At 51.5% G+C, this 27,572-nt stretch overlaps 1 protein-coding gene across 1 annotated transcript in view; it reads left to right on the top strand.

Annotated features, from left to right (window-relative positions):
* Nucleotides 1–20,343, top strand: part of LOC133351510 (plakophilin-1-like) — a 38,791-nt gene extending 18,448 nt beyond the window's left edge. Inside the window, exons 5-14 of the mRNA XM_061566774.1 lie at nucleotides 1,078–1,210; nucleotides 1,644–1,854; nucleotides 2,148–2,316; nucleotides 3,304–3,421; nucleotides 3,846–4,052; nucleotides 8,333–8,509; nucleotides 9,093–9,249; nucleotides 10,036–10,228; nucleotides 12,594–12,678; nucleotides 16,554–20,343. Coding sequence (XP_061422758.1) covers nucleotides 1,078–1,210; nucleotides 1,644–1,854; nucleotides 2,148–2,316; nucleotides 3,304–3,421; nucleotides 3,846–4,052; nucleotides 8,333–8,509; nucleotides 9,093–9,249; nucleotides 10,036–10,228; nucleotides 12,594–12,678; nucleotides 16,554–16,667 — 1,564 coding nt within the window. The 3' untranslated portion in view covers nucleotides 16,668–20,343. The remainder of the gene's footprint in view (nucleotides 1–1,077; nucleotides 1,211–1,643; nucleotides 1,855–2,147; nucleotides 2,317–3,303; nucleotides 3,422–3,845; nucleotides 4,053–8,332; nucleotides 8,510–9,092; nucleotides 9,250–10,035; nucleotides 10,229–12,593; nucleotides 12,679–16,553) is intronic.
* The last annotated feature ends 7,229 nt before the right edge of the window (nucleotides 20,344–27,572 follow it).

The following is a 27,572-nucleotide window of genomic DNA, read 5'->3' as shown; positions in this document are numbered from 1 at the left end:
ACACGCGCATCGTTCTGAGGTTTCACCGAACTTTCCAAAGATCTATGCTGATGCCCCAACTGGTGGGAATGTGGTGGGGGAGGGGGGGCATTGTGGCAGGCGAGGTCAGGAGGTCGCTGATTGCAGTGGTTAAAGGTGGGGGGGGGGGCGCATACCGGGTAAGAAAAAAGCCGACGGGATGACGTACTGGGAAATTGAGGCGTAACATCGAGCTGTGTACTGTGTTTAATATCCAGCTTAAATTCAGAAAAATACTGTTGTGTAGTGTATAACGTATATTAAATATACAATGATGTGTTACGTAGTGTAGAATGTATATTACATGCACGAGAATAGATACCGTAGCAGATCATTGTGACATCGGGTTACCCTGGAAAACCTCTGTGAGTCTTCTTTTGTACGAAGGAGGGTCCCACGTCCCGCTAAGTGGGACGTCAACAGTGACGTGTACCCCACAGCAAGAGAGGACTCGCGTGACAGTGCACACGACTGAACCTTTTTTCGCACCGCTTTATATGACACACGTATGTACATCGAACTCCTTTCGCACCGGACGTAGCCAACCGTGCTAGTCGAAGGTGCGATGTCGACGAGACACGAGTGGAGCTCAGGAAAAGTCTCGAGCTCAGAATTATTATAATTTTTTTTCCCCCCAATAAGCGCAACATCCACGGTTAAATTTCGATTTAAAGCTTTCGTCACTGCAGGGATTCATCTTCTAATCCCATATCTGCATTTCCCATAAATATGCTAAATTCCTCTTGATTTGCAAATTCCTTTGTCAATGCGCCCTTCCCCCTCCAACCCAGCTTAAATATACGCTGCCAAGCTTGGTGGTGCTCATTCAGACGCTGTTTTTCCGACAGACCTGTTCTTCACCTGAGGACGGCTGCTTGCGTTGTGGCCGAAACGTCGTGCGAATTGTATTTAATGATGTTTTATTTTTATTATTTTATTATTTACCTTCTACGTGACTTTACCGAAAGAACCAAGAAGAAGCAACACCCACGGTCTCGCTCGCGCCGCGGCGACAACGGCGGCGGCTGACGCGCCGCTTTCCCCCCCTCCGCCACGCAGGATGCTGTCGCAGGGCATGACGCTGGAGAAGGCGGTGGAGATGCTGCGCAGCAAGCGGGACCCGCAGGACCTCGCCTACGCCTCGGCCTTCATCCAGAGCGCCTGCTACCGCAACCAGGCCAACAAGGACAAGGCACGCCGGCGCGCACCAACACACGCCCGGGCGTGTTCAGCTCACAAGCGCGCGCGTGTCCCATTTTGCGCGCGTGCGCGGTCTTCGCAGGCGCGACTGTCGGTCATCTCGGCCGCTTAACGCACGACACCTGGCTCTGTCCCGTGACCTCCTGTGACTTCCTATCAGCGAGCCTCCGACGCTTGACGCGGCCTTCAAGAGCAGCCCGGCCCAGAACGAGCGATGTCACCATTGCTTATCCGCGAATGGCGGCCGTTACCATTATATATTTACGCAATCTAACCCAAAAAACCTCCGATGGGCGATATTGCTCGCGAAAGCCTGCTACGTGTTAAACTCTTACCGTTATCGTTTGCCGTCGTTGGCTGTTGTTTGTTGCCGTTGCGTGTGCGGTGCCGGAAGTGACGTCGCCACTCGTGTCGCCCGCGCGCAGGTCTACACGCTGATGGGCATCCGGGAACTGGTGGAGCTGCTGCAGGAGAACCGGAGCGCGGAGGTGCAGAGCGCGGCATGCGGCGCTCTGCGCAATGTCATCTTCGAGGACAAGCGCAACAAGCTGGAGCTGCGCAACGTGCAAGGCATCCCGGCGCTCGCCGGCATGCTGGGCGCCAGCAAGGACAAGGAGGTGCTGCGGCAGGCCACCGGTGAGCAATCGTCCAGCAGTGGACTGATCACGACGACGACGACGACGACCGAGTGTTTACTTGAGAAACGCCGACACAATTCCTTGGGCACGTCTGGAACACATCGGGATATACTATCGCGTGATACATACCTCACACGGCCGGCACGCGGCTTACTACAACACGTGTAGCACGGACTTTGTTCCGCCACCTGCAAAGAGCCTTGACAAAAAAGTGCCGCCCATCCCTGATCCTTCACGCCCGGGACCGCCCTGACTTCCCCGACCTCCCGACCCCCCGGCGCGTGACCACAGGCGCCCTGTGGAACCTGTCGTCGTGCGAGGAGCTGAAGCAGCAGCTGCTGCACGAGGTGCTGGATCCGCTGGTGGAGCGAGGGGTGGTGCCGCACTCGGGCGTCGGCAACGTGGCCAACACGCTCAACAGTGACCCTGAGATCTTCTACAACGCCACGGGGTGCCTGAGGTGCGTGACGCACCGTGCAGCGGCGCTAAAGCGGGGCCGTTGCGGTGACCTCTGCACCACCATATGTCCATCTGGCACCGCACCCAAGGTCACGCTCCTTCGCGGTGAATCGCCATTTATCCTGCCACCCCTCGCCTTCCGAAAGCAGCTGGAGATGGGCCTGGCGGGACGTACATCCTTGTCCCTGTCGTCGTGTGGATTTTTCTCTGGGTCCCGTGGTTTTTCCCCCCACATTTAGAATCAACGCACGTTTAAAGTATTTGGCTGCTATCAATTTGCACGTGATAATCCACTTCGTTGAGCTATCATTTGTGGCCAGGTCGCTTCTCAAAAAGAGCTACAGAGCTCAGTGGGCCTTACCTGGTAAAATAAAAAAATGTTTTAGTTTAGTCTGTTTACTTACGAGTGCAATACTGTAATTGTCCTATATCTATTTTTTCGTTTCTATAACACCAACAAAGGGTGCATCGTTAAATGCATACTGGCAAACATAACGTACTCATAATTGTTATTTGCCTATTTTGTTTCATCACATGCTTAACAAGAGCATATAATACTGCTTTATATTCGGTTGGTTATTTGCTAGCCAACAACCTTAATGCTATCAGTCACACACCAACCTAGAGCAAATAGCGTATAACCATTAGCATAGATAGCATCAATACATGCTACGTAATAGCATGTATTGATGCTCTATATGCTATTGGTTATAAGCTAACCAATAACATATGACCAATAGCACGTATAGCATCATAAGATGCTATTAGTTAGCTATCGGTGGGCACACGACGAAGCTGCATAAGCTATTGCTCTATTACAACTTTGATTTGAAAGATCTGGCACTTGAAGCTTGAAGCCCCCTGCCGTGGATGACTCAAGACCCGCCATGCTGCCAAGCCAGGGGCACGGGAGGGCTTGTGTGAGCGTGGCTCGCGACGCGCGCTGCCCGTGACGCACATACGTTGTGTGCCATCGTCGTTGCCGCAGGAACCTGAGCTCGGCGGGCGTGGAGGCACGCAAGCAGATGCGCGAGTGCGAGGGGCTGGTCGAGTCGCTGGCGCTCTTCACCGATAATGCCGTCACGTCCGGCAAGCTCGAGGAGCGGGTCAGTTGCCTCTTCTTTCTGCGTCTTCTTCTTCATCGATCAGAAATCCAGATACAAAACCCGCAAGCCAGGGCGTCCCCGGACACGACATTTGCATCAACTGTGCAAGCTTTTGTTGTCCTTCCCCCGCACCTCCAATTAGCACGGCTGGCTACGTACGGTGCAAGAGAACTTCAACGTACGCACAAACAAGTTTGTTAAATCTCCGCCTCCCCCCTCCCGCCCCTGTCCCCCCCAAGCAGGTTAAATGGGTGTACCACAGTTAGTCAGTCGGTAGCGTAGTGACAAAGTGTACCTGTAAATGCTTTCTCAACTAACCCGTGGTCTTTTTGTCTCCGCCCGTCCCGCCTCACGCCCTCCGCCATCGCTCCCGCCGCTGTTCCCGTTCCGCCCGGTGGTGCCTCCGTCCGTCCGGGTGGAGCAGCAGGCTCGCGTGGGCCGCACCCTGGGCACGGTGGAGAACTGCGTCTGCACCCTGCGCAACCTCTCCTACCAGCTGGGCGAGGAGGCCCCGCACCGCTACGCCGACGTCCTGCAGGAGCCGCCCTCGTACCCCACCCGCAGCATGGCCGGGCCCGACGACGACACCACGGGCTGCTTCAGCGGCAAGAGCCGCCGCGTCCCGGGCCCGGTGAGACTCGCGCCCGGGGAGGGGGGTCGTGGGTTCGATCCCCGACCCCCGACATCGCCTGCTGTATATTTGGCCGCTTGCAAATATGCAATGGGTGGATTTTTCCACCTCTGGGCTTAGGCACCACCAAGCTGTTGATGGTTGTAATGGGTCAGCGAGCACCATTTAGATTGATTGGAATTCAGGCTGGCTTGTGGTGTGGGGTCTGAGACTGCTAAATGAACGAGGCACCGAGGCACGAGGTCTGGCTCATGAGGTGGTGCGCTCTTTGGACGAGGTAAAGGCGCAGCCCTGCAATTGCTCGCTCACTCCCCTTCTGTTGGAAGAAGCCTCCTCGCTAGAGGGAGCTGTGGAGAGCCCCTCTAGTGGAGGGTATTTTGGCCTACCCTGCCTACGCTCTCCAGTACGTCTCTGAAGAGGTGGGAGTCACCCACATTTAACCCCACCACACGCAACCTGACCATTGAATAACTGCGGTCAACCCATTTATACCGTTGGTGCACAGCGGCAGAGGGGAGGGGGGGGGGATTTAATCTACCTGCCCATGTAGTTGTTAAGCTGGCGACCCTCTGGATTGCAAGTCCGGTGTGCCGCGTTTGACAAACTCTCCCGATTGACATCTCGCACCTGCAGTCGCCTCGGGGCCGGCTTCGGGGAGGGGCCGTGTAACCGCCGCCCCGCTCCGGTTTCGTTAATTTTACATCAGCAGCGGGGACAAAGGCGCGAATTGTTTTCCCGCTCGCTGCCCTCCGCCCGGCATGGGCCGGGGTTACGCCAAAGTGTTTACCTGAGCTGCAAACACTGCTCAGTAATGGCCTGGGTCATTCACGAAATAGCCTTTGCCCTTGTAGATATCGATGTAAAACTAGGACACCTGAACTTTGGATTGCGTGACCATGGATAGTACTGTCACCTTACTCCAGAGAAAGAATTGCGTTGGTGATTAGCCACGTGACTCAGATCGCCCAGGTGCTTCGGACTTGGAGGCCCTGGGTTCGAATCCGGGTTTCAGCCGCCCGTGATTAAACTGGCTTCCCAACAAAGTTGTCCATGACTGTAAACAAAAAAAAACCTCCATCACTTTCAAATAGTTTTTTATAACTTGATGCACCGCCACACAAGCTCCCCAAACGTTTGGGACGAATGCTTCATCTCCGGATGCTGACAGCACAAAACCCGCTACAAAACAAACAAAAAAAACATAACTCGTCAACGGCTACGCGACCTCCTGGGGTCAAAGTGCATGCGCCGAAAGAATGGTGGGCGGCTGGCGGCAGCCGTGGAGTTTTTCTGAGAGGCAGCCGTGCGCAGACATTTCCTGGCAAGCCCAAACGCGCCGCCCATCCCTCAGCTGCTGCTGCTGCTCATCGCGTTCCGGCAGCTCCCACAGTCTTGCAATTCCAGAGCGGTGGAGGTTCCACCCCCCGGCACGTTGGGGGCGGGGGGGGGGGAGGATGAGAACAACCTCTTGCCGTCCCATGACAAACAAACACCTCCATTTCATGTGCAGTAGTTGATTGGCTGTGCTTCACCACGCCGGTCGGCGCGGTCGGTGAAGGGCGATGGCTCCGAGCCACTTCAGATATCACTCACCACTCAAGCCGGGGTTCGTAGCGCAGTCCGCGAACCGCTGTGCCACCGCTCTACACTCCTGTGGCAAATATGAACCCATCGAAGGTATTCGGATACTTGATGTGTTGTGTAAACATCAGCCCTGCGTGAACAAATGTGGCTCCGACGTGGTGCTAGCCCGAATAGGCGCTCGTTAACTGCACCTGCCCCGAACAGTTTGAATGTTTGTGTGTCGATGGGTAGGTAGTGTCGCAGTGGTTAGTTGGCATGATGCTACGATATTGGAGTCTTAGCAATGAGTTCCTGACCAAGCCCAGTACTGGTGGTAGATGTTATCCGAAACTCACCTGGCCCTCAACCTCAGTCTACTCAAGTATAAACCATGTGGTCAGTTCAGTGGGGAGACTAAAGCAGCTGGACATGAGATACGGTACTCAGAATCAGATTATGCATTCATACTGGGGTAATCCGATGAGCTATAAGCTCGTTTTCACAGATGTCCAGTCGGGGCCACGGGGTCAGAATGTTTACAACAACAAACTGTACGAAAACACGATCCGAGTGAAAAGTATAGTAAAGGTAAATAAATCACTTAAACATATATACAAATAAAACTAAATTAGTCTTTATCTTGTCAGGCGAAGCCCACTGAGCTATTGGCCTTCTTTTTTCAGAAGTGACCAGGCCACAAATGATGGTTCAACGAAGTGGCTTCATATCACGCGAAAATGTAAAGCAGCGAAATCATTATCTGAATCGTGATGTTTTCTCACAACACGGCCACGATTCCAGAGCAGATACGTCGCTTATCGGTTCCGCCTGAGGTGGCATAACTTTATCAGCGGTTACAATTTCTCCACGTGCCAATGAGTGGGGGTGGTTTATCGAGTACAGCGAGTCACTCTCATTGGCCGTGTAAGGAAATCGGTTCGACTCGCATCTTGCTTACCTCTTACCTAAGGGAAACTGCGTGGGCTTGCCTTTGCCAACTATAAATGCGATAACAGTTCTCGTAAAAGGCATCCTCACATCCTCACGCTTCTGGCTGGTTTAGAAACAAGATAAACTCAATGGGAGATACGGAGACACGTTTTGTAATTATCCGACACGTACAGCATCCACGCCCATCTGCTGTTAACAAACACAATGTCAAGGAACTTCATCCGCGACCGCAAAGAGTACAGAATACCTTTGGCCACCGAATGAACAGAACAAAATAGCTTTGTGGCTTACCCTCCTCCCCATCTCTCACCTTGCCCATTCACGCTTCGTGCCATGCGTGTAACGTGGTCTGTCTCTTCTACACGGGTGGCAGGGGCTAGATAACAACTCATGGGGAGGGGGGGGGCGGAAGGAACACTGACAGTCAGTGATGTTCAATAAACTTTCGACATTAGTTAAGTGCTAAACGGAATGAGTTAGGGTGGTGAACTGGCCTTGCCTATCACGGATTCTGCCCCGGCCCTCACCCACGGTGTATAAGTTGAGGCTACGATGCCCGTCCCTGACTTCAATGAGTCCAGCACTCATATTTTATCCCCGCTCCTGTTGTTGGATATTGTACCAACAGTTTTTTAGAAAGGGGGAGGGGACCCTCAGAGTGGGTGAGAATGAGCCTAAACCACTTAAACTAAACACTTAACTTTGTTTATTTTACTAGGTAAGGCCCACTGAGCTGTAATGCTTTATTCAGAAAGGACCCCTGGCTATCACAAATGATAGCTCAACAAAGTGGCTTATTGTACGGAAACTTATAGCAGCCAAATCCTCTAAACGCGTGATGTTTATTCTAAAAGTGGAGAGAAAAACCAGAGGACCCAGAGAAAAATCCATGACCACGGGGAGAGAGACACCGCAAACTCCAAATATACAACAAGCGTAAGGGTCGGGATCGAACCCACGACCTCCTGCGTACCAGGCTAGGTAGTTGGCATCTCGCCACCACGGCGCCCTTCCAACGACCGCCAACCCCTCAAATCCCCTCCGCGACCAAATCCACTCACGGCAGTGCCGTCCTGTGACAGCCCTGTCCGCCAATGCGGGCGGTGAGATGAAATACTGAAAGAAACAGAACATTCAGAGCGCAAACACTGAGACACACCTGCTGCTGGGGGCTGTGCCCAGGACCGGTCCGTGTGCGCCGACCGGTTTAGCTCTGTGAGCGGAGGTCGTCAAGTAATTAATTTTCCACGGCAGGTTGCCTCGGGCCGGCCCTCATCTTTGAGCGAGCGTGTTCGTGTGTCGGTGTGGCCGTGTTTGCTTGTGTGTGTGTGTGTGCGCGGGAATTTAAAATGGTGGTGGGGACAAAGAAATCTGGCTGCTCAGTAGGAGAAAAGAGCATTGTGATTATGTTTTTAAATGAGTCGTCGTGTTCGTCTCTTTACGCACAGTTTTAATTCAACCATGCCCATCGACGGGGTAGCGTCCTCTGTTCAGGATTCTCGCATTTCAGTGCCATTTATGGTTGCCGCATTTTCGAGAGTGGCCCGTGGAAGCAGATATTGCGGAGCTACTTTTGAGACACGCCTTTAAGCGATCTTGTGCTTAGTTTGTTGTCCTTCCCCTCTGTTTCGCGCGGTTGGCTACGTACGGTGCAAAAGAAGTTCAACACGCATACACATCCAGCAGAATATTGAACATGGTGGTCATGATGATTCAATCGCAGAGTAATAACTTATTTTGTTTGTGATCCTTGCGACGCGTGGCAGGGCGGCTACCGCTACGACCAGTACACGCTGCCCATGCCCAACCCCAAGGGGATGGAGTGGCTTTGGTGCCCGCAGCTCGTCAAGGCCTACATGAGCGTCCTGGACAAGGCCAAGCAGCCCACGCTCATGGAGGGCGCGGCCGGGGCGCTGCAGAACATCACCGCCGGGGGATCTAAGGTGCGGCGGCCGGGTGATGTTGAGCAACGGCCACCCCCTGACCACGTTTTCCACTGCGCAACCGAGCCGCGCCAAGTGCCGTGCCGAACCCAGCTGGGCGCGGCTCGGGAAGAGTCGGGTTGTTTTGGGGCGACGATGTTAACTGCCTCGCCCGGTATGCAGGAGGTCGTGTACATTTTCCCCGTGGTCGCGTGGATTTTTCTCCGGGTCCTATAAATTTCCACATGATAAGCTACTTTGTTGAGCTATAATTTGTGGCCAGGTCGCTTCTGAAAAAGAGCTACGTAGCTCGGTGGGGACCTTACCTGCTAAATTAAAATAGTCGGCTAAATGGTTTTTCGACCTCCTAGAGTCCGACCCATTGCGCTGGCTACACGCAACATAATTAATTTTGTAAAATTTCTACCCTGATGCCACCGGCACACAACGGCCTAGAGGGGGGGGGGGTCTTTAACGTCCACTTCGAAGCATCACAGCGCGTAGCGTTATCACGGCGATTACACCGCCGCAGTAATAACCAGGGTGGCCTCCAGATCCGAACCGCGTCTCACTCGCCTCGCCGGCTGGCTCCCCCGGGGTGCAGGCGGCGCGCTCGCTGGGCAACGTGGCGCTGATGCACGGCGACGGCTCTGCCACGCTGGCCGACGCGATGCACCGCTCCACCGACGCCAAGACAACCAAGGCGCTCGCCTTCCTGCTGCGGAACCTGTCGCGCAACCCGCAGAACCACGCTGAGATGAGTACGTGACCTCTATTGTTGTTACTTAGATCATTAGGCTGCCATACATTTCCACGTGATAAGCCACTCCGTTAAGCTGTCGTTTGTGATAGCCCGGTCGCTTTTAAAGAGAAGCTAATAGCTCAGTGGGGCTTGCCTGCTAAAATAAAATAGTTTAGTTTTATTTCTATATATTTTTTATCATTTGCTTACTGCACTATCATGTTTTTGTACTGTTTGTTGTTGTAACGTTCTGATCTGCCCCAACTGGACATCTGTGAAAAAGAGCTTTATAGCTCATCGGATTCCTCCAGTCTAAATAAAGATTCTGATTCTGATTATTAAGCTCGTCTGCCCAGGACGGACGACCTCACGCGTGCGCACTTACGCGCGTCAAAACTACACACTCGTGATAGCATCAACATCGCAGCTGCCATCATCATCATCATCGCCATAAGTATCTGCGTCTCTAAATCAATGGGTCTCTATGTACGTCTATGGGTGTCAATGTAATCGCATACAAGTCTTTGGTCCCCTGTTTAAGTGTATGGGTCTCTATGAATGTCTGCGTAAGAGACGGATGATCCCAAACGTGCTCACAGCTGGTTATATAGCTCGTCCATCGGTTTCCATAATCATCATCAACGCCCATATGTCATCATCATCATCGTCGTCGTCGTCGTCATCATCACCGCCGTCGTCACCGGTGGGATCCCCAACTCCCTCTAGCAGCCCCCATCCCCGCAACCCGGCAGCGCATCTTCGCCTCGCTCCTCATCTCTCTCCGCCCCCCCATCTCTCTGCGCAGACGCAAAGCTGGCCCCCACGCTCGTGGGCATGCTGCCCGGGCGCGTCACGTCGGCCCAGCTGGACGACGAGGCGGTCAGCTCGGCGTGCTACTCCATCTTCGACCTCGTGCAGGCGAACCCGGCGGCGGCGAAGCGCTTCCAGAGCCTGGGCACCGTGCGCAGCCTCGTGTCGCTCGTGCGAGACCGAGCCGGGTGAGCGGCGGCGCCGGGGGACTCACCAGGGTCTCGCGGGGCCAGGGATGGGGTAGGGGATGGGGTGGGTAGGGGGCAGGGATGGGCCAGGGATGGGGTAGGGGAGGGGGTGGGTAGGGGGCAGGGATGGGCCAGGGATGGGGTAGGGGATGGGGTGGGGAGGGGGCAGGGATGGGACAGGGATGGGGTAGGGGATGGGGTGGGTAGGGGGCAGAGATGGGCCAGGGATGGGCCAGGGATGGGGTAGGGGATGGGGTGGGGAGGGGGCAGGGATGGGACAGGGATGGGGTAGGGGATGGGGTGGGTAGGGGGCAGAGATGGGCCAGGGATGGGCCAGGGATGGGGTAGGGGATGGGGTGGGTAGGTGACAGGGATGGGACAGGGATGAGGTAGGGGATGGGGTGGGGGATAGGGCAGGGATGGGACAGGGATAGGATGGTGCAGGATAGGATGGTACAATGGAGATAACCAGTTGATTTGAGACTTGTAACGATTTGTGTACGAGTTCATACGCTCCAATGGCGTCCATAAGGAGCCTGCAATGTATGTAAAGTGTATGGTGATTATATGCTCTTTGTTTTGCTCACATTTACCGTGAGCTCAACTTTGACAGCCTCCCTCTTTGCGGCGTACTTTGATCACAGCCTCTAAGTTCAATCGGGAAAACACAGGCCTCCATCCAGCATGGATGGAGGCCTGTGTTATGCGCACGGGATCAATGAGGTGGAATTGACAAGGGGGACACGCGAGAGAAACGGCTACAAGCCGAGGCATCGAACCGTGACCCCAGACTCTGAGACGATGGTGTGGTCGGGGCCCGAATTGTCAGATGCCGACAGGATGACGCGCACGGGGGGACTACAACGTGAACCTGCGCGTCACCGGACAAGCCGCGGCAGCGCATTAATTAAACACTATCTCATTTCTAGCCATAAATTAAACACGCGTGCGACTTGGGGACAGTGTCGGCTGCATTGTCCATATGCAAAAGAAGCGTTCCGCCTTCGCTCCGTAGAAACACACACGCGTGTGTATGTTGAACTTCTTTCGCACTGTACGTAGCCAACCGTGCTTAAACACATACCCGACATATGTAATAGGTTACTATCATATGTAGAAACACACGAGTGTGTGTATGTTGAACTTCTTTTGCGCCGTTTGTAGCCAACCGTGCTTAAAAAAACACACGACATTCGTCATAGGCTACTATCATACATATTAGGTTACCACACCTCCGATAGACAGTGGCTGAATGGGGGAGGTGTGGGCGGGTGAAAATATACAAGCGAGTACAGTGTAAATACAACCCCACCACAAAACCGTGTTTGATAATTAAAGTAAAAAGAGTTGAAATTATCGGATCGTTTGCTTTGCTAAGCTGTTTGCTTCATGAGTCACTCCGTGAGTCAAAATGTAATAAATAATTCTCCCCCAAACTGTCGTCAGCAGTACGAGGGTTTCAGGCCGTGGTATGTTTCACCAACGGAGACACTGCGTCGCCTATGCTTGTGAATTTGCAATTAACGCTTGATTTACGATGAGGACTCCGGTCCCGGATCGTGCAATTCACCGAACAACAGAGAGGGCGACTCTTTACATAACCGCTACGCAACGCGACTTACGACTGAAGTTTCGTTCGTAACGAATCATGGATACGAGAGTTGTCCCTAATAGACTTTTTTGGGGTTAGATCTCGTAAATATAAATGTGTCGTTGAACCCGCCACCACCCGACGCAGCCAATTAGTAAGGTTTGTCGCGTAAACAAAACGTGCCAATTGCATACCTGTCAACCCATACGTGACACATTTTTTACTGTTTGGCCGTGTCGGGTGGTGGAGGGTAACGACACATTTATAAATAATGCGATCTGACCCAAAAACCTATATTATGAATAATATTGGTCGCGAAAACCTACGTGTTAAATCAACCCATACGGTATACCCGTATTATTGTACAGGGAAATTACATTTTCAGGACCATACGGCGTATAGCCGTTTCAATAAGGGCAACACATTTTTGTTGTCTATTTGTTTGTGTTTGTCCCTTGTGATGGTACTTTGTAGAATTTATAAGGGCACGGGGTGACAAATAAGGTCTGAATTGGTCTGTAAGAATGTAGGCACTGATAAGAGGTTGACAGGTGTGCGATTAGTTACTATACGAGCACACCGATGTGTTGGAGAGTAGACTCGCAACGTTTACAATTCGAGCACGACGTTTCGCCGGTAATTACAACAACCAGCATCATCAGGCGACAGGAAGAATTGTCTCGTTTAGGGCAGAGGGATAGACGGACCCACCGAACCGATGACGTGGAGACACAACCCTGTTGACGTTGTAAACAAAATCTCTTGGGTTTGCAGGGCTTATCCAAAGTCAGCAGAGGCGTCTTCTCTGCTCCTCCACCAGTTCTGGGAGTTCAAGGACCTCAGGAAGGACTACAAGCGGGTGAGTGTCCACCGATTATTCATCGGCATTTCCGTCACTTTTACACGGGCTCGGAATAATCGTGCGCACGCCAGGGTCCTGTGACACGTTCCGACACGCGCCAGTCTTCGGATTGATTTAATTGGCATCACGGAAGCTGATGGGTAGCTCTCAAGGAAAACATATATTTGCATAATGGTAAAACTTCCTCCTTGCTCCAGTTCGTCTCTGGTTTTCAGGAGGATAAGTTCCTAACAGCAACACACCATCATAGTAAGGTTTAGTTCGTATTGGCTTATCTTTACAAGCGTTATACTGCCCCCTCCATTAAAAATAGACAGACGGGCAAACGGACGGAGCTAGCAAACAAACGCTTCCAACCTAAGCTAGGAATCAATGAAAATGTCGTTTACAAAGTCTACCACAGTCCAGGGAGGTTGTTGATTTAAAACTTTGAAATCGGGTCAACTGCGGTTTGTCGAAATAAACTTTGGTAAATGTGCACTGATGATTACGCCCATTGGCAACATCCGTCGAACCGTTAACCCCGTTAATGAACAACTGGCGCTGCTCACTGTCGACTCGAGCACGGCGACGCACGGGGTCGGCGCGGCGACGCACGGGGTCGGTGCGACGCACGGCACGGAGTTGCGAGCGCGTGCGCCAGGGCGTTCAGGAAACTGACGCTTTTATTTTTCCACAGCGAGTCGGGTTCACCTGCACACTCCATCATGAATGTGTGAACGTTGCGAGCGTCACTCCTCCTTGCCTCCCTCCCCCTTCCTCCTCCTCATCCTTCTGCCCGTCCTCGTAAATTAACAATGAGGCCATTGTCCCGGGTCGTAAACACGTAGCCCCCGGATCCGCGTGCACGAAAAACAATGCTGGCATTTCCACATTCACCCATCTCCGTTTTGGTCTCGCTCGCTCCGCGTCGCCTCGAGGCAGCGGACCGCCCGGCGGCTGTCCGCGCGCCGCGAGGAGGAACGCCATGCGGCCCTTCATTAGCCTACCGCTGGATGAGGGCCTCGCTTCTCCGGCCGTGCAGGCCAGTGAGGGTTACTTTGGTAACGCTTCACCGGGCTGGCCAGCGAGAAGGACTTGCCTTCTGCGGCCCTCAACTTAGGCCTGCGGCCTACACGGCACCTGCTATGTGGGGCGGCGGCCCAAGCAACCTACTTAGCTTTCTGATACCTGACGAGATGGGGCGCATCCAGGCCATGTGGCCGTAGGCGCCGACGTCCGCCGCCGCCGCTCATTTCATTGGCCTCGGCATTTTTCTGTAAAATGCAAAACGTCCCAATGGGGGCTGCACGTCGGTGAAGCCTTTCTGCGGTTGGCCAGGATCCACAACAGGGTTTCTGTGAATTCCCATTGAAATGTTAGTTTTGTTTATCACGGTTTAAAATCATCGCTAGTGCCCTCCTCTCTGCCCAGAATTTCCCTTACACGCATTCAAGACAAATACGGAAACATTCTTTCTTTGCGCCCCCACACTTATTTGTTTTTTTGAGGGCGTAGCACCGCAAGAAGAATGCCGATTTGCTGAGCTCCCTTTCTCCCCTCGATTTTCTTTCCGCCCTCATCGCCGGCCGATAAGATCGATGTTTGGCAGCAGCATTTCATTCATCCATCATCATTTCTTGGGGTGTTTTATAGCCCGCGGTATCAACACAGCGGTGTTGACAAACGAAGCTGTGCGTACCTGCCCTGGCAATGCCACAATCGTCGTGGTTAATGGCGAATCTGGCCAGCGGATGGGGATGGTAGAACCAGGACGCGATGGTCTCACCGACGATATTTCGGCTCGCCGGTAGACTGGAGCAGGCACGTGACTTGTACCACCGGCGCACGTTTTCTTTTGCGGTTTGCGCTGCGTGCATCTCAGAACGACGCGAGGTGGTACCGCAAAACGCATCGGAGAGCTGTGCACGACCATTAGCTGTTGCCATAGTGAGAAGTACACTGGAGGTGGTGCGCCGGGGGTACGGAAAGTAGTTTCAAGATAATGATCGCGTTCTTCAGTTGTGGAAGTGCGTCCGTCAATGGCAGGAATAGCACTTGGGCAGTCTTCCCCCCTTGGATCCTATCGTCGGCCGGAAACTCACTGATTCCATGACTGGCGGCTTTAGTGTGAGGCTATGGGTGCAACCTTTGCTCGAGAAACAATGTTTCCACCGGCACATCTGAGCCTAGCCAAATCTGGCTTGGGACACCCAAGCAGGGAGAGGGGTGGAAGAGGTATGCGTGTGCGACTTACGGCGGTATGCGTGTGCGACTTACGGCGGTATGCGTGTGCGACTTACGGCGGTATGCGTGTGTGACTTAAGCGACATGGCTCGGGTTCTAACAGTGGGGGGAAACAACTCGGTGGCTGCTTAGCATTGTGCAGTGGAAAAGAGACGGACGGACGGACGTCTGTACGAATGCTTCCTGCACCTCCGATCAGCATCCCGCACCTCCCATTAGCGCGGTTGGCTACGTACCTAAGTCGGGAGAAAAACAGGTGTGGCCGCACCTGTGAATTCATGGCAGGATTCGGCTACCGGTGGCAATGACCGTCAGCGGCCATTCCCCCCATCAGTTTGCGTGTCTCGCACAGAGGCACGCTTATCTGTCAATCGCTTCTCTATAGTTACATGCGCACGCAGGTATGCTTTGTCACTGTGCTGAGGTTAGGAATGTGACGAGGCACAGCTCCATCGATTGATATCGGCTCTTGATCTTGTGATGCCTGCGTGGTTCCGCGTGTCTGAGAAGCGAACTTGATGCGTTTGTTGTTTGTTGTACGGGGGCAATTGCGCTCGGAATCTGGTGAGTGATACCAGAACTGGCGCCGCAGTGGTGAGATGATAACTCCATCACGTGGTATACAGGAGGTCGTGCGTTCGATCCCGACCCTGACGTCTGCTGGTTATTTGGAGTTTGCGTGTCTCTTTCCCTGTGGTCGCGTGGATTTTTTTCCAGGTCCTCTGGCTTGTCCCTTGACATTTAGAAACATGCGTTTGGAGTATTTGGCTGCTATGAAAATGTCCACTTGATAAGCCACTTTGTTGAGCTATCAATTGTCATAGCCGGGTAGCTTTAGATAAAGAGCTACAGAGCTTAGTGGGCCTTACCTGGTAAATTGTTTAGTTCAGTTTGGGGCAGTGCACATTCTCTAACCTGCGTTGATTAGTGTGGCGAAGTATGGCCAGATAAATGCGTGACCATAGTACAAGACAAAAGTTAATTTTGGCGTACTGCTCTCAGCTGATATATACAACAACAAAGAAATGAAATGCGAGTCTGTACGCATTTAAAAAATAATTGTAAGTTTACAGTAGAGATGTGGCTTGCACCTGCTGACCTTTGATTTTTCATCCATTTTATTCACATTAATTTTAAGAATCCTCATGTAATATAAACTGGCCAGAGGAGTTATTATACGTTGCCACAGATGTCAAATGTACACATATAAATCAAACTGTAATGTCCTATCCACGTGTCTTTTAGCATCGTTTAAGACTTTAGCGACATTTCCGGCCACTCTATAGGAACTAAACTTTTATTTACCGGGTAAAGCCCATTGAGCTAGTAGCTTTTTTTCAGAAGCGACCTGGCTCCAAATCAAAGCTCAACTAAGTGGCTTATCACGTGGAAGTTATATCAGTGATAATGAAACTAAAAGCATGTCTCTAATTGTGGTGGGAAAAACCAGAGGACCCGGAGAAAAATCCATTTGACCACGGGGAGAACACGCAAACTCCAAATATACAGCAGGTGTCAGGGTTTGGATCGAACCCACGACCTCCTGCATACCAGGCGAGGGAGATAACATCTCCCCACCGTGGGTGCCCCACTCCCAAACTCCCCCAACCGCTGACATCGCCCTCGTGCTCTCGCGCCCACCGCAGGACGGCTTGAAGAAGGACGACTTCATCAACAACTTCACGGTGAGGTCCGTGCAGAACCTGTACGGCCGGGACAGCAACTCGGACCGCTACCAGGACGGTACACTGAGGTACTAGGCGGCGACGAAGAGGGCAGCAGCAGCAGCGGCGACGCGACACGGGCGGTGCCGCCGTGCCGATCGGCACCTGAGCTCGAGACGCTTCGGTGCACCCCCCGCAGATTCAAGAGTCCATAGATGATCCCCCCCCCCTCCGCTGCACAGTCGCGGCTCTTGCATAACGCATACAAGCGTGGAACGCTCCATTCTCACTTGGCGGGTGTTTAGGAGAGGGTTGACTCGGCTTTGAGAGGCGCCAGCACCACGTGGGGTTTTCGCGGCTCTCTCCGGTCCGTTTCCGGGTCGTGCCGCGTGTTTTTACGTGGCGGCGACGTCCGACGTTTCCCCGATGAAGCTCCCGGCACGTGGAGCGAGACGTCGGACATCGTGCCAAAACAGCTCTGCGGCACGACCCCCAAAACACATCGGAGAGTTAAGAAAAAACATTGTGAGGCAGTGGAAGAGTTATGGATGATTGTTGTTAAGGAGGGGAGAGTTTATTTGCAGGCTTTGGCAGAGGGTTAGAGGTTTGATTAGTTTTCTGCTGAAAGCCACGCATTGTATATTTTTTTAATGGCTGTTACTTATGGATGGACATCGTAGCTGTAGATGCAAACAGTATTTCTTTTACAATTTGTACAACAGATAGCATTACGAAAATTTATAAAGCACCTTCCTTGCTGACAAAAGTCGGCAAACGATTATTTTTCAAAAAAATATTTTTGATTACAACAAAAAAAAACCCTGAAAGGCAAAAAAATGCAACGTCAAAAGGTGCCAGGGTAGGCAAGGCTTCTAGCGATTGTTGTTGTGAGGGAGTGGGAATTCATGCACCTGTGTGTGGAAGTGAAAGAGCAAAGAAAATAATCTGTAATTGACGTGGGCCAAGTGGTGAGTCAAAGTTCACGAAACAACGCCGTGCACGGAAATCTTTGGTGGCGGTGGCGGCGGCGGCGATGGATGTCACTGTCTCTAAATGTACATCGATCTCAGACGCTCGCTTACCTGCTGCTGTTCGCATTCTGTGATAGATTCGTTTTTGCGAAAACATTTTTTTTGACATTTTCACGGGGATTAAAGCAAAAACAAAACAATGCTGGACCAGATAAGTTTGGCGAATAGATCAAGAGCCCCCTGGCTTGATTCTTGACCAGGATCGTTACTCTTAAATGCGACAATTCATCTAATCGCCAGGGGAACTATCGCTCGTAATAATCGTCGAACCTCTCCTCTGCTATTTTTCAAGAACTTCCCACGCAACGGTTCGATTTTGCCCACTGTTTCGAAAAGCAACAGGGCTTCATTGCAGCCGAGCCTCTCCAGATCGGTCGGTGACCCGGAAAATCTTTCCCCGCACCCGGCAACACCACATCCAGTCACACCTCTCGCCGTGGCGACGGCTCCTAGCTCACGTGCCCAGCTTCTCCACTCGACCAGCCACCATGGGGAAAATATTCGGCGAGGAATTAAGCCGCCCGGACAGGGGACCATCGCAGAGACACAGGGCCTCCGTCATTGTGCGCCGTGAGTGGACTCGCACGTGCCGTTACCTCCGCATGCGGCCCATCGTTCCGCCGTCACTGACACTCCTGAGCGGGGATGGCTGTGGTAGACAGGTACCTTTAACATATCGGTAGAGTGGGGGAGGGGTGAGCGTATCATGTAATTCACAATAAAGAGCTTAAATGGTGAGATATAAATAATGCGGGCAGTGTAGTAAGCAGAAAACTAAAGCTACTGCGTAGGATTTTGCGCGGTTGTGCTGCGTAGCAACGACGATTCGTATTTCCGGGTTGTGCCGACGTTGGTTTTATCCGGCGCCACGTCCGACGTTTCCTGAAGAAGCTCTCAACACGCGGAGCGAAACGTCGGACATCGTGCCGAACGACAGCACCACGGCACAATCCGAAGACTGCTTCGGCGGGAAGAGTGGAGCGCATCGCGTTGTGCGGTGGTAGCGGAGTGTGTGTCTGTAACGAGTAGGAACACAGGTGTCGTCTCATTGATAGGATGGGTTGAATTTAAAAATATATATTATGACTATAAGTACTAAATGCTGGTGTTTTGCTTCGGTAAATAATATTTGAGTTTTATAAAAAAAAAAATTAGTCAAATACGTCGCGTATGTTATCACAGTCCAGTATCTGTCTCGTAAAGTAAGTTAGCTCTTTCATTGATAAAAAAAATTTTGCTTCTCATTTTTGTCTCGTTTTACCCCCGGGGGTTTTATTTTTTTTGCGCGTAGATTATATCATTATTTTAGACGCCTTTCCGGGTTCGCAAACGCAATGTAGAATTAATTAGGCGTTCGCTAACGAGTGCACATGGGGGGCCGAACGGTCGGGTCGTCATTGGCGGATGTGATCGCGATGCCAACTACGGCGCATACAGCACCATCGTGCCTTGAATGCCTGCTCGAGTCTATAATATTGGTCGATCGACTGATGAATTAATATTGACGAGTTGTGTTTTATTCACCTATTTTTGACATTTTTCCTGATGTTGTGTTTCAATCGAATTCGCTCGTGGGTAAGGCAAGGCGGAGGTTCATTGTTTCTTTTTAAAGATGAACTGAACTCACAGGAATAAAAACACACTACACACAAGTCCAATCTTTATCAACCGCATTCAAATTAAAAGCCTTAACTTACAACAGAGGAGCCTTGCTCAGTATTTAAAGGGCAGCTCAAGCGAATGGCGATGGAAGGGACAGGATGCAAATGATGGTTGGGAGTGACGGTCCCATAATGCTCTGCTAGAGGTATCCTTTTATTACCTATACCCCAATGGGAATGGAACCCATTAACTGGACATTATTTATAGTTAAATGTGTGGTTATCTCGGAATGTAGCTTCCCGAGTTGCTTAAAAAAAGAGTAAATTGTAGGAAGATGTCGCAAAATATACTTTAAGTCAATTAAACATCAAATGTATAGCATGTTACCGATATTTTAAGGTGTATGCGTAATAATTGTTATGACTTGTTAAAGCTTAGATCTAGGTTTTCAGCCTTAATTTAAATGGCTGAGTCAGAAAAAAAACTGTTAAATTTTCGTGTTCTGTCAAGGAGGGCGTGCAGCCAATCACGTGCAAGCAATGACAGTCGCTCGCTTGGTGGATACATATTTTTAAATCGAATGCACACAAAAAATGATGGTCGGCATCGCCAGTGGCCACGATGCACAGGAATCGCGATCACGGGAAAGACCCCTGCCTGAAATTTTACCGAATTAGCAAAAGTTTAATTTGTACAAGCCTCGTTATGGGGATCGATGTTCCAACACTGATCCGATTGGCTTAAAACACACTCGCGTGTGCACGTGATTGTCTGTTCGTTATCAAGTTTACCTTTCTGCTCTGAGAATGTGAGTGTGTGTGACAATGAGGACATTTTACAATGTCTGGCCATAGTGCCTGGGTTCCTGGCATGAAAAAAAAACGTTTTATGATTATAATTTTTGTTGTTGTTGCTACGGGCTTGGTTTCCTACGCATCTTGTTAAGTGCCCGCTTCTCTCCCTTTCATTAGCCAGGCAAGAGGCCCTTTGAGATTCGGCGATGTCTCGTTTGTAACCTGGGGCTGACGTTCTGAGTACTTAAAAACGCGCCGCCGTGACCGCCCGCGACGCCGCGTCGCTCTGTATGCTTACGCACGCACACAAACAAAAAAAAGCAAAATAAAGTCGTTCAAAAAAGATTTTAAGGTTCGCGTCTTCTGTGTGAACGGTCTCTGCCGACGGCGAGCGTGGAGCGGTGTGGCGGCATTGAGGGAGTGACGAATGTAACCTCGTGAAAGTGTTTATACCCGCTGTGGTTTTTTGTTTGTCGTCACGCAAGGTCGTAGGCGCACGTTGCACACATCACAATTTAAGTTATTTTGTGAAGTTTAGTCAATGTTTGGTCACTCCAAGGCTGTCTGCCTGCTCTGTTAACTCTGCACACGCATACCTAACCACATACCTACCCTCTCTTGAGTTCTACCTCTGGTTAAACAAAATAAATGTAACTAACTACCTACCTACTTAAACGTATATCCACTCATCCAACTACCCCCGCACTCACATCCCTACCTACATAGTACTTACCTAACCACTTAACCATCCGCCTACCTATCCACTCACCCACATATCCACACACGTACCTTCACACTCACCTACCTATACATCTAATTACGCATCTAAACACCTACCTACCTTCCTGACCGACCAACCTACACAGTCATTCACCTACCTACCTACCCATACACCTACTCACCTACCTACCCATCAATCCTCCGCTCCAGCTCAATCTCCCAACCATTACAATACGGAGCTCGGGTAAGAGGTATGCAAAAACAACACCGAGGTTACGTGGTACACCATCTGAGAGATATAAACTGCCAAACAATATGTTCACTCCCCCAGGAATTCCTCCGTGCCAGGTTTTCCTTCTGCCCGACTAATCGTGGATGCTGTCACCGGCTGGGTGGGAGTGACTGCCGCAGTCGGAGTCGAGACGTCCGTATACGGGCAAGGGGCCGGAAACCAAAAATCACACTAAGATAAAAAAAATAGTTTAGAACTTGGTACTAAGAGCAACTCTATTTCAAGAGCCACAATGCACTCTGTGGTGAATACAAGACGGTGGGGCGTCCTTAATAGAGAGTGTTACGAAGCAGTCCCTTGAAGAGCCGCATGCAGCTTCGGAGCTGCTGGTTGCTGACCCCCCGTATATTTGATTTATTTCTTTATTTATCTTATTTGTTATTGTTGATTATTGATTTGCTTTTACTGTGACTTGTTGCTTATGTCGGAGAAGCAGTATTGTTTTTTGTCGATGAAACCCGATTGAAGAGCTTCTTGGCTCACGGGGTAATTCGAAATAAACGAACTTACTCATGGGGATGGGAGGGACACTTCACGGGGACCTCTCCAGCGGCCTGTGAGATAAGCAAGAAGATGAAGATGTGCCGAGAGAGGATGGTGACCTGAGCAGTCTGATGATGAGAATGAAGCAGGCGTATGCAGGGCATATCCTTAAGAGGGTCAGAGCTGGAGATTCGGTGAAGATGATTCTGCAAGGGGAATTTGAAGACGGGAAGAGGAAGGACATGTATTAGATGGTGAGACATTGTGAGAGACAGATGGTGGGACAGTGTGAGAGACAGTCGGACAGCCATCTCCGTGGGAAATGCCGAAGATCACAAACATTGGCAAGCATCTGCCATGGGAATCAACCCTGAGCTGGGAGGATGACACCAAATAGACATTCCATAGATACAGAAATCACAATGCTCACACAGTAAACCCCGTGTCCGCCTCGACCTCAAAGTACTTGCTTCACGTGTCATTCCAATGCTGGACGAGGGCCTCCCGAACAAACAATGCAACTACGTGCCAACTTTGTCCAATATTGGTCCAAAGCTGGCCCAATGTTCCATGTTTTCTGGCTCTGCATGCCGTACGGGTCGCGATATACACCCGGCGCTCATCTCGCCGCATTGCCATCGCTGAGCTACTTTGAATTCCACATTCCCACGGCAGGGTGCATTATATCCGCAGGAGACTCCACACAAATAACTGGTGCTGCACTCATTTCACCTACCCCAGAGGGATAATGGGCTGAGACGACTCCCACCCTCCCCACCCTCCCCACCCTCCCCACCCTCCCCACCCTCCCCACCCTCCCCACCCTCCCCACCCTCCCCACCCTCCCCACCCTCCCCACCTTCCCCACCCTCCCCACCCTCCCCACCCTCCCCACCCTCCCCACCCTCCCCACCCTCCCCACCCTCCCCACCTTCCCCACCCTCCCCACTCCAACCGGGATTTGAACTTGCAACCTTCCAATTGCAAGTCGAGCCCTGCAACTGCCGGGCCACCCACGCTGCTACTTTGACCAGCGTTCTGCAGTGACTCAATAACAACCTTTAGACGCAAGGTGGTAAAAGTACAGGAGCAGCCCTTCTATTGCTTGCTCGCACAAAGCAATTCAACTGAACTCTCTCTTTTTTTTACCAGGTAAGGCCCACTGAGCTGCACAGCTCTTTTTCACAAGCGACCTGGCATCACACATGAAAGCTCAGCGAAGTGGAAATATATGGCAGCCAAATGCTCTTACAAATATGTTTCTAAATGTGGAGGGGGAAAAAACCAGAGGACCCGGAGATAGAATCCACGTGACCACAGGGAGAGAGACACACAAACTCCAAATATACAGCAGCAGGCGTCGGGGTCTGGATCGGACCCACGACCTCCCGTATACCAGGCGAGGTAGTTAACAGTTGTAAAGGTGTAACTCTGAATAGATTTCTCGTGCCACTGCTGGCGAGAGGGCATTTCGAGGCGAGAGCCCCTCTAAGAGGTGTGCTTGACCGACTCATCCGCGCTGCTGCTAACAGCAATGGTGCAGCGAATCTTGGCTAGCCGCACAACAGCGGTGCAATAACATACAATAAAGTGAGATAAGGGGGAGGGGGTGACGGAACGCCCTGCACAATTCTCTTAAGTCGCCTCTAACACCGACGGGTTGACGTTTACAAAGACCCCACTGTCTATTATCAGGTCGAGGCTCAGCGGACCGCAGCCCGGACCAAAGGTAACCGCTCAGGTGCGTTTCATGGCCCCGTAAAGTTCACGGAAGATGCAAAATCACCGTCGTAAAACGACACTCGGCATGCTTTCGCCCCGCTATCGCGTGTCCGTGACCATGCGTCCCGGATGTAACATCTGCGCAAGGTTTGAACACAAATCCCTCTCCCGTGTGCTATTGTCCCGTTGCTTTGCTATCTGTCACGTAGCTACTGAGTGTGCAGGATGTGCAACTGCACCGGAATGGGAGGGAGGGGAGGATTGTGAATGGAGGGAATTGAGACAAGGGGGGGTGGGGGGCTGAGTGTATTCCGTTGTACCAAGGCCCATGCCAGCGACGCTACTGCGTAGAACTCCCCAACCAGCACTATCCACGCTCAAGGCTGCTGAGCTTCCGCGATGTGGCGAGGCTGGGTACGCTGCAGGTCATCGTCTCGGCGACCTGCTCACACGATACGAAGCGATGCCTCCGCTCCTCTCACGACGCTTGCTTTGGCTTCATGGAACATGCTCCTGCGGCTCACTCGTGTTTGCTTTCTGGCCACACATCTGAAACTATACATTCGAAATTGTACAATAACAATAATAGTAAAAAGCCCTTCATGTTGTTATTCTTAGCATTCTGTGATTTATTTTAAAAATATTTCTAGCCTCCAAGCCATGGGCAGAAGTGGGACATCTCAGTGTCAAAACAGAGCCCCTCCCTCCGTCCTCCCCGCCCCTCCCCCTGTGCCCCCCCCTCCCCCCGTGAGCGGCGTGAAAACCCAACCGCCGCGTTTCCCAAAACAAAGCGGACCCTGCGAGAGAGTTGGCCACGGTGGCTTTGTGGCCCTCGGGGGGGAGGGGGGGCAACGCATGCGGGACCTGAGCGAGCATCGTCGCACTTAGCCGATGATGACAACGATGATGATGACGACGACGATGATGACGACGACGACGATGACGATGCTGACGACGATGATGATAACAATGATTATGATGACAACGATGATAACGACGATGATGACAACGACAACGATGATGATGACGATGATGACGACGATGATGACAACGACAAGGATGATGATGACGATGATGACAACGACAACGATGATGATGACGACGATGATGATGATGACAACGACGATGATGATGACGATGATGACGACGCACCACAGAGGCGACGCTTAAAGAAAGACGAAACGAATGTCGGACGCTGGACGGGATTGATCACGCCACGCGTCACAGACTGCGCGCTGTTTTCGCAGCCGATGTTCACGATTCGTAGCCCCCCGGATGGCGAGGGGCTTGCTCATGGCAGACGAGACGTGTGGTCAGACGGCCCGTGGCCTGACCCCAGCATGTACGAAGGCTGAAGCGGAATGCAATCTGCCGCTGTCTGTCGTGAATTCTGCCCTCGATCTCACTCGCCGTGTTTTATTGAGGTATTTGGGGAGGGAGGGAGGGAGGCAGCGACCCACTGTTGCTTACTTGAGCTCTTTTGTTCAGCCCCTTCCGACTGTTGCTGGCTAGTTTGTGGTCAAACGAAGCGTGAAGTTAAACAGGGACGCGGCAGCAGGTTAAGTCGAAGCTGATAATGCGGAGGAAAGCCTCCAATCGTAAACAGACCAATAGTGAAGGCAGGAAACCTGTGAACAACACGATATTCGCTGTCCTTTCACCGCAACTCCCGATCAGCACGGTTGGCTACGTACGGTGTGAAAGAAGTTCAAAAAGCATACACACACTCAGCCTTGTTGCATTGCGTAAAAATGAACCCCCATCAGGAGTTCTCTAAGAAATGCACTGTGGACCTCAACACTGAGATGACAAAAAAATGTTTAAATCACAAGACCAAGATCCCCCGTGTAGCCTTAACAGACTGTAGAGGCAAGTGCTGTTAGCGAGCACCTATGAAGGCCAGAACAGCACGCGAGGGGGTGGGTGGCCAGCATTACGCCCGACCGCCTTTGTCTCCCTAGTGGCGACGTTTTTACACATCGCACCAGGTACTCATTTGAGGCTGAGCCGACCTAGGGGAGGCCCGGGACCGGTTACAGATAATCGTCACCGGTGTTGGCCGTGAGCGGGAATCGAGCTCGGGTCGCCAGGTTCGTAGCGCTAACCGCTGCACCACCGCTCCCCGCAAACACTCTCACACACAAACAAGTGCCGTCACCACCCCCACCGTCCCCTCCTCCACTCCTCCACTCCACTCCTCCGCACCCGTCGCGATCAGGCACGGGTGGAGGGGGCGGACTCCGGCGGTAACCGAAGCCCAAATCGTTGAGCGTCGCCGGTTTTCACGCTCGCGTCTGAAGTTTTGAAAAACAGATTTTTTTTTAAAATAAATAAATCGTGGCTTGGGCCACGCCCGGTGCACGAGGTGGTAGGAGCTGAGAGGCTAAACAATATATACACAAACTAAAATGTACACAAATCATTTATTTGGTGGGCGGACGGCGGTTGGTGAACCAGGTGAACCGAGAATGTTTTTTTCAGGAGGGTTCCCGCAATGGAATGTTTGGGCAATTACATTTTAAAGAACGCGTTTGTCTTCTTACAAGCGACAAGGATTTAGACTCCTTCCTATAGCAACGTTCAGATTTGATGGAGCCATAAAATGACATGTTGTGTGTGCCGATGCTAGATAGAATATGAATCTTTAGGCTGGAGGGATCCGTTGAGCTATGAAGCTATCACCCATGTCAAGTAGGGGCGGGTTATTCTTCATGACAATATTATTAATTAGATACATTATTACATAGCAGGATGCTTCGGGAGGCCTTCATCCAGCAGTGGACTGACCAAGGCTGATGATGATGAGAACAACTTTCAAGTTCATGACCTACAAGCGCTTAACAATCCAGATGCAATCGAATTACCGTAAAAACACACAGCAACTGAAGACATTAAAATTAGATAAATAAACCAGGGTGTTACCAACCGGGGATCCCGAGTTCAATTCCCAAGCACGGCTAGCATCAGCACCAGTCCTGGGTCTGTCTCCCCCAAATTACTTTCACCAACTCACACTGACCAGCGTGGTGAAGTATGGCCTTAAAAATAAAATAAAACCAACCCTCATGTATGACATGGCGTGCGGAGCTTTTTCATCCAGCAGTGGATTGACAAATGCCTCTTTAAATCGACGTACGGTGCGCGCAAGAAGTTCAACGTGTTACATACGCACAACAAAGAATGGGGGCGACGTGCGGAGAGAGCTGAGGCTTGGGAGACGGCCACGCCTCGCCCACCTCCCCAGCCCCGTAGCCCCGGGCTAGGAGCCAGCCTTGTGGCCGGGCCTGACCGTGCGTGTTTGAGCTTCACTCTCAAAGCGGCCGTTTGAGACTTTAATGTGGGGAGTGAGGGAGAGGGCGAGCAACGCTTCGTGCCGTACTCCACACGCCATGAGCGTGAGGAAGCGCGTGCATTCATCATCGGCGAGCTTAAGACATTTTGTATCTTATAAATTGCTTTGACAAAACCCTGACCGAATTCAGAGGTAGGCTGGTCAACGTTGGGTTTTTTTAATCTTTATAATTGCACACCGATTTTCAAAGCCATATCGTAATGTTTGGGAGGGGGAGGGGGGAAACAATTGGTGCAATTTTTGATTCGGTAATTGGTGATGCGGTAAACATGAATTTACCAATCGGCAGACGAGTGCTGACATAAGTAGAGTCGGCAAGACAATTTATGGGAATTATTTGAAGCTCACAATGCACGCATCTGATGTTATCCACGCCGGCAACTAGCGAAGTATCTCACTCAGCTGCAGCAACTTCTTTAGATTTTAAGGTTAAAAACAAGCTGAGAAATATAAAATCGTTTACAAGCAGAGCTCCGTTTTTTTAATCTCCACGTATGAATAAAAACCTGTTTAATCCAAAGGGTTATTGACTTTTTTTTCCAGACCAATATTACATCCAGCAGAATTTGTTTCAGCAAGCAAGCTTTGGATTGGTTTTGACCGTCTGGTTCTAACATACGATGCTGGCTGACCAGATGTTATTGGCAAGAGCACTCCCTGTCTACACGACGGGGGCCCCCGTGTTCAAGTCCCATTTAAGACTGCGAGTGGACAGCAAAGAAGCAGCAGCAGCAGTGCACGGTGGGGGGGGGGGGCAGATGAGCTGAGAATTTTGACTCGTGCCACATTTCACACATGTCTCATTGCTCACGCGTGGTGAATCTCGCCCGTGGTGGTGTGCATCTCACCCGTGGTGAATCTCACACGCAGCCTCGCCCATCGCCGTCACCCACCGCAAACCAACGTAGGAGAGGCATGTCACGGCAACTTTTTTCCAGTTTCAAAGTATAACAAATAATAAGGGGGTTTACCCTTTATGCCAATGCAACAGATTTAACCGTTCTG

The sequence above is a fragment of the Lethenteron reissneri genome, chromosome 37, assembly GCF_015708825.2.
Source record: "Lethenteron reissneri isolate LAM-NWPU_2019-01 chromosome 37, ASM1570882v1, whole genome shotgun sequence".
Lineage (NCBI taxonomy): Eukaryota > Metazoa > Chordata > Hyperoartia > Petromyzontiformes > Petromyzontidae > Lethenteron > Lethenteron reissneri.
The sequence above is the reverse complement of the archived record's forward strand: the minus strand, read 5'-3'. Positions and strand labels throughout refer to the sequence as shown.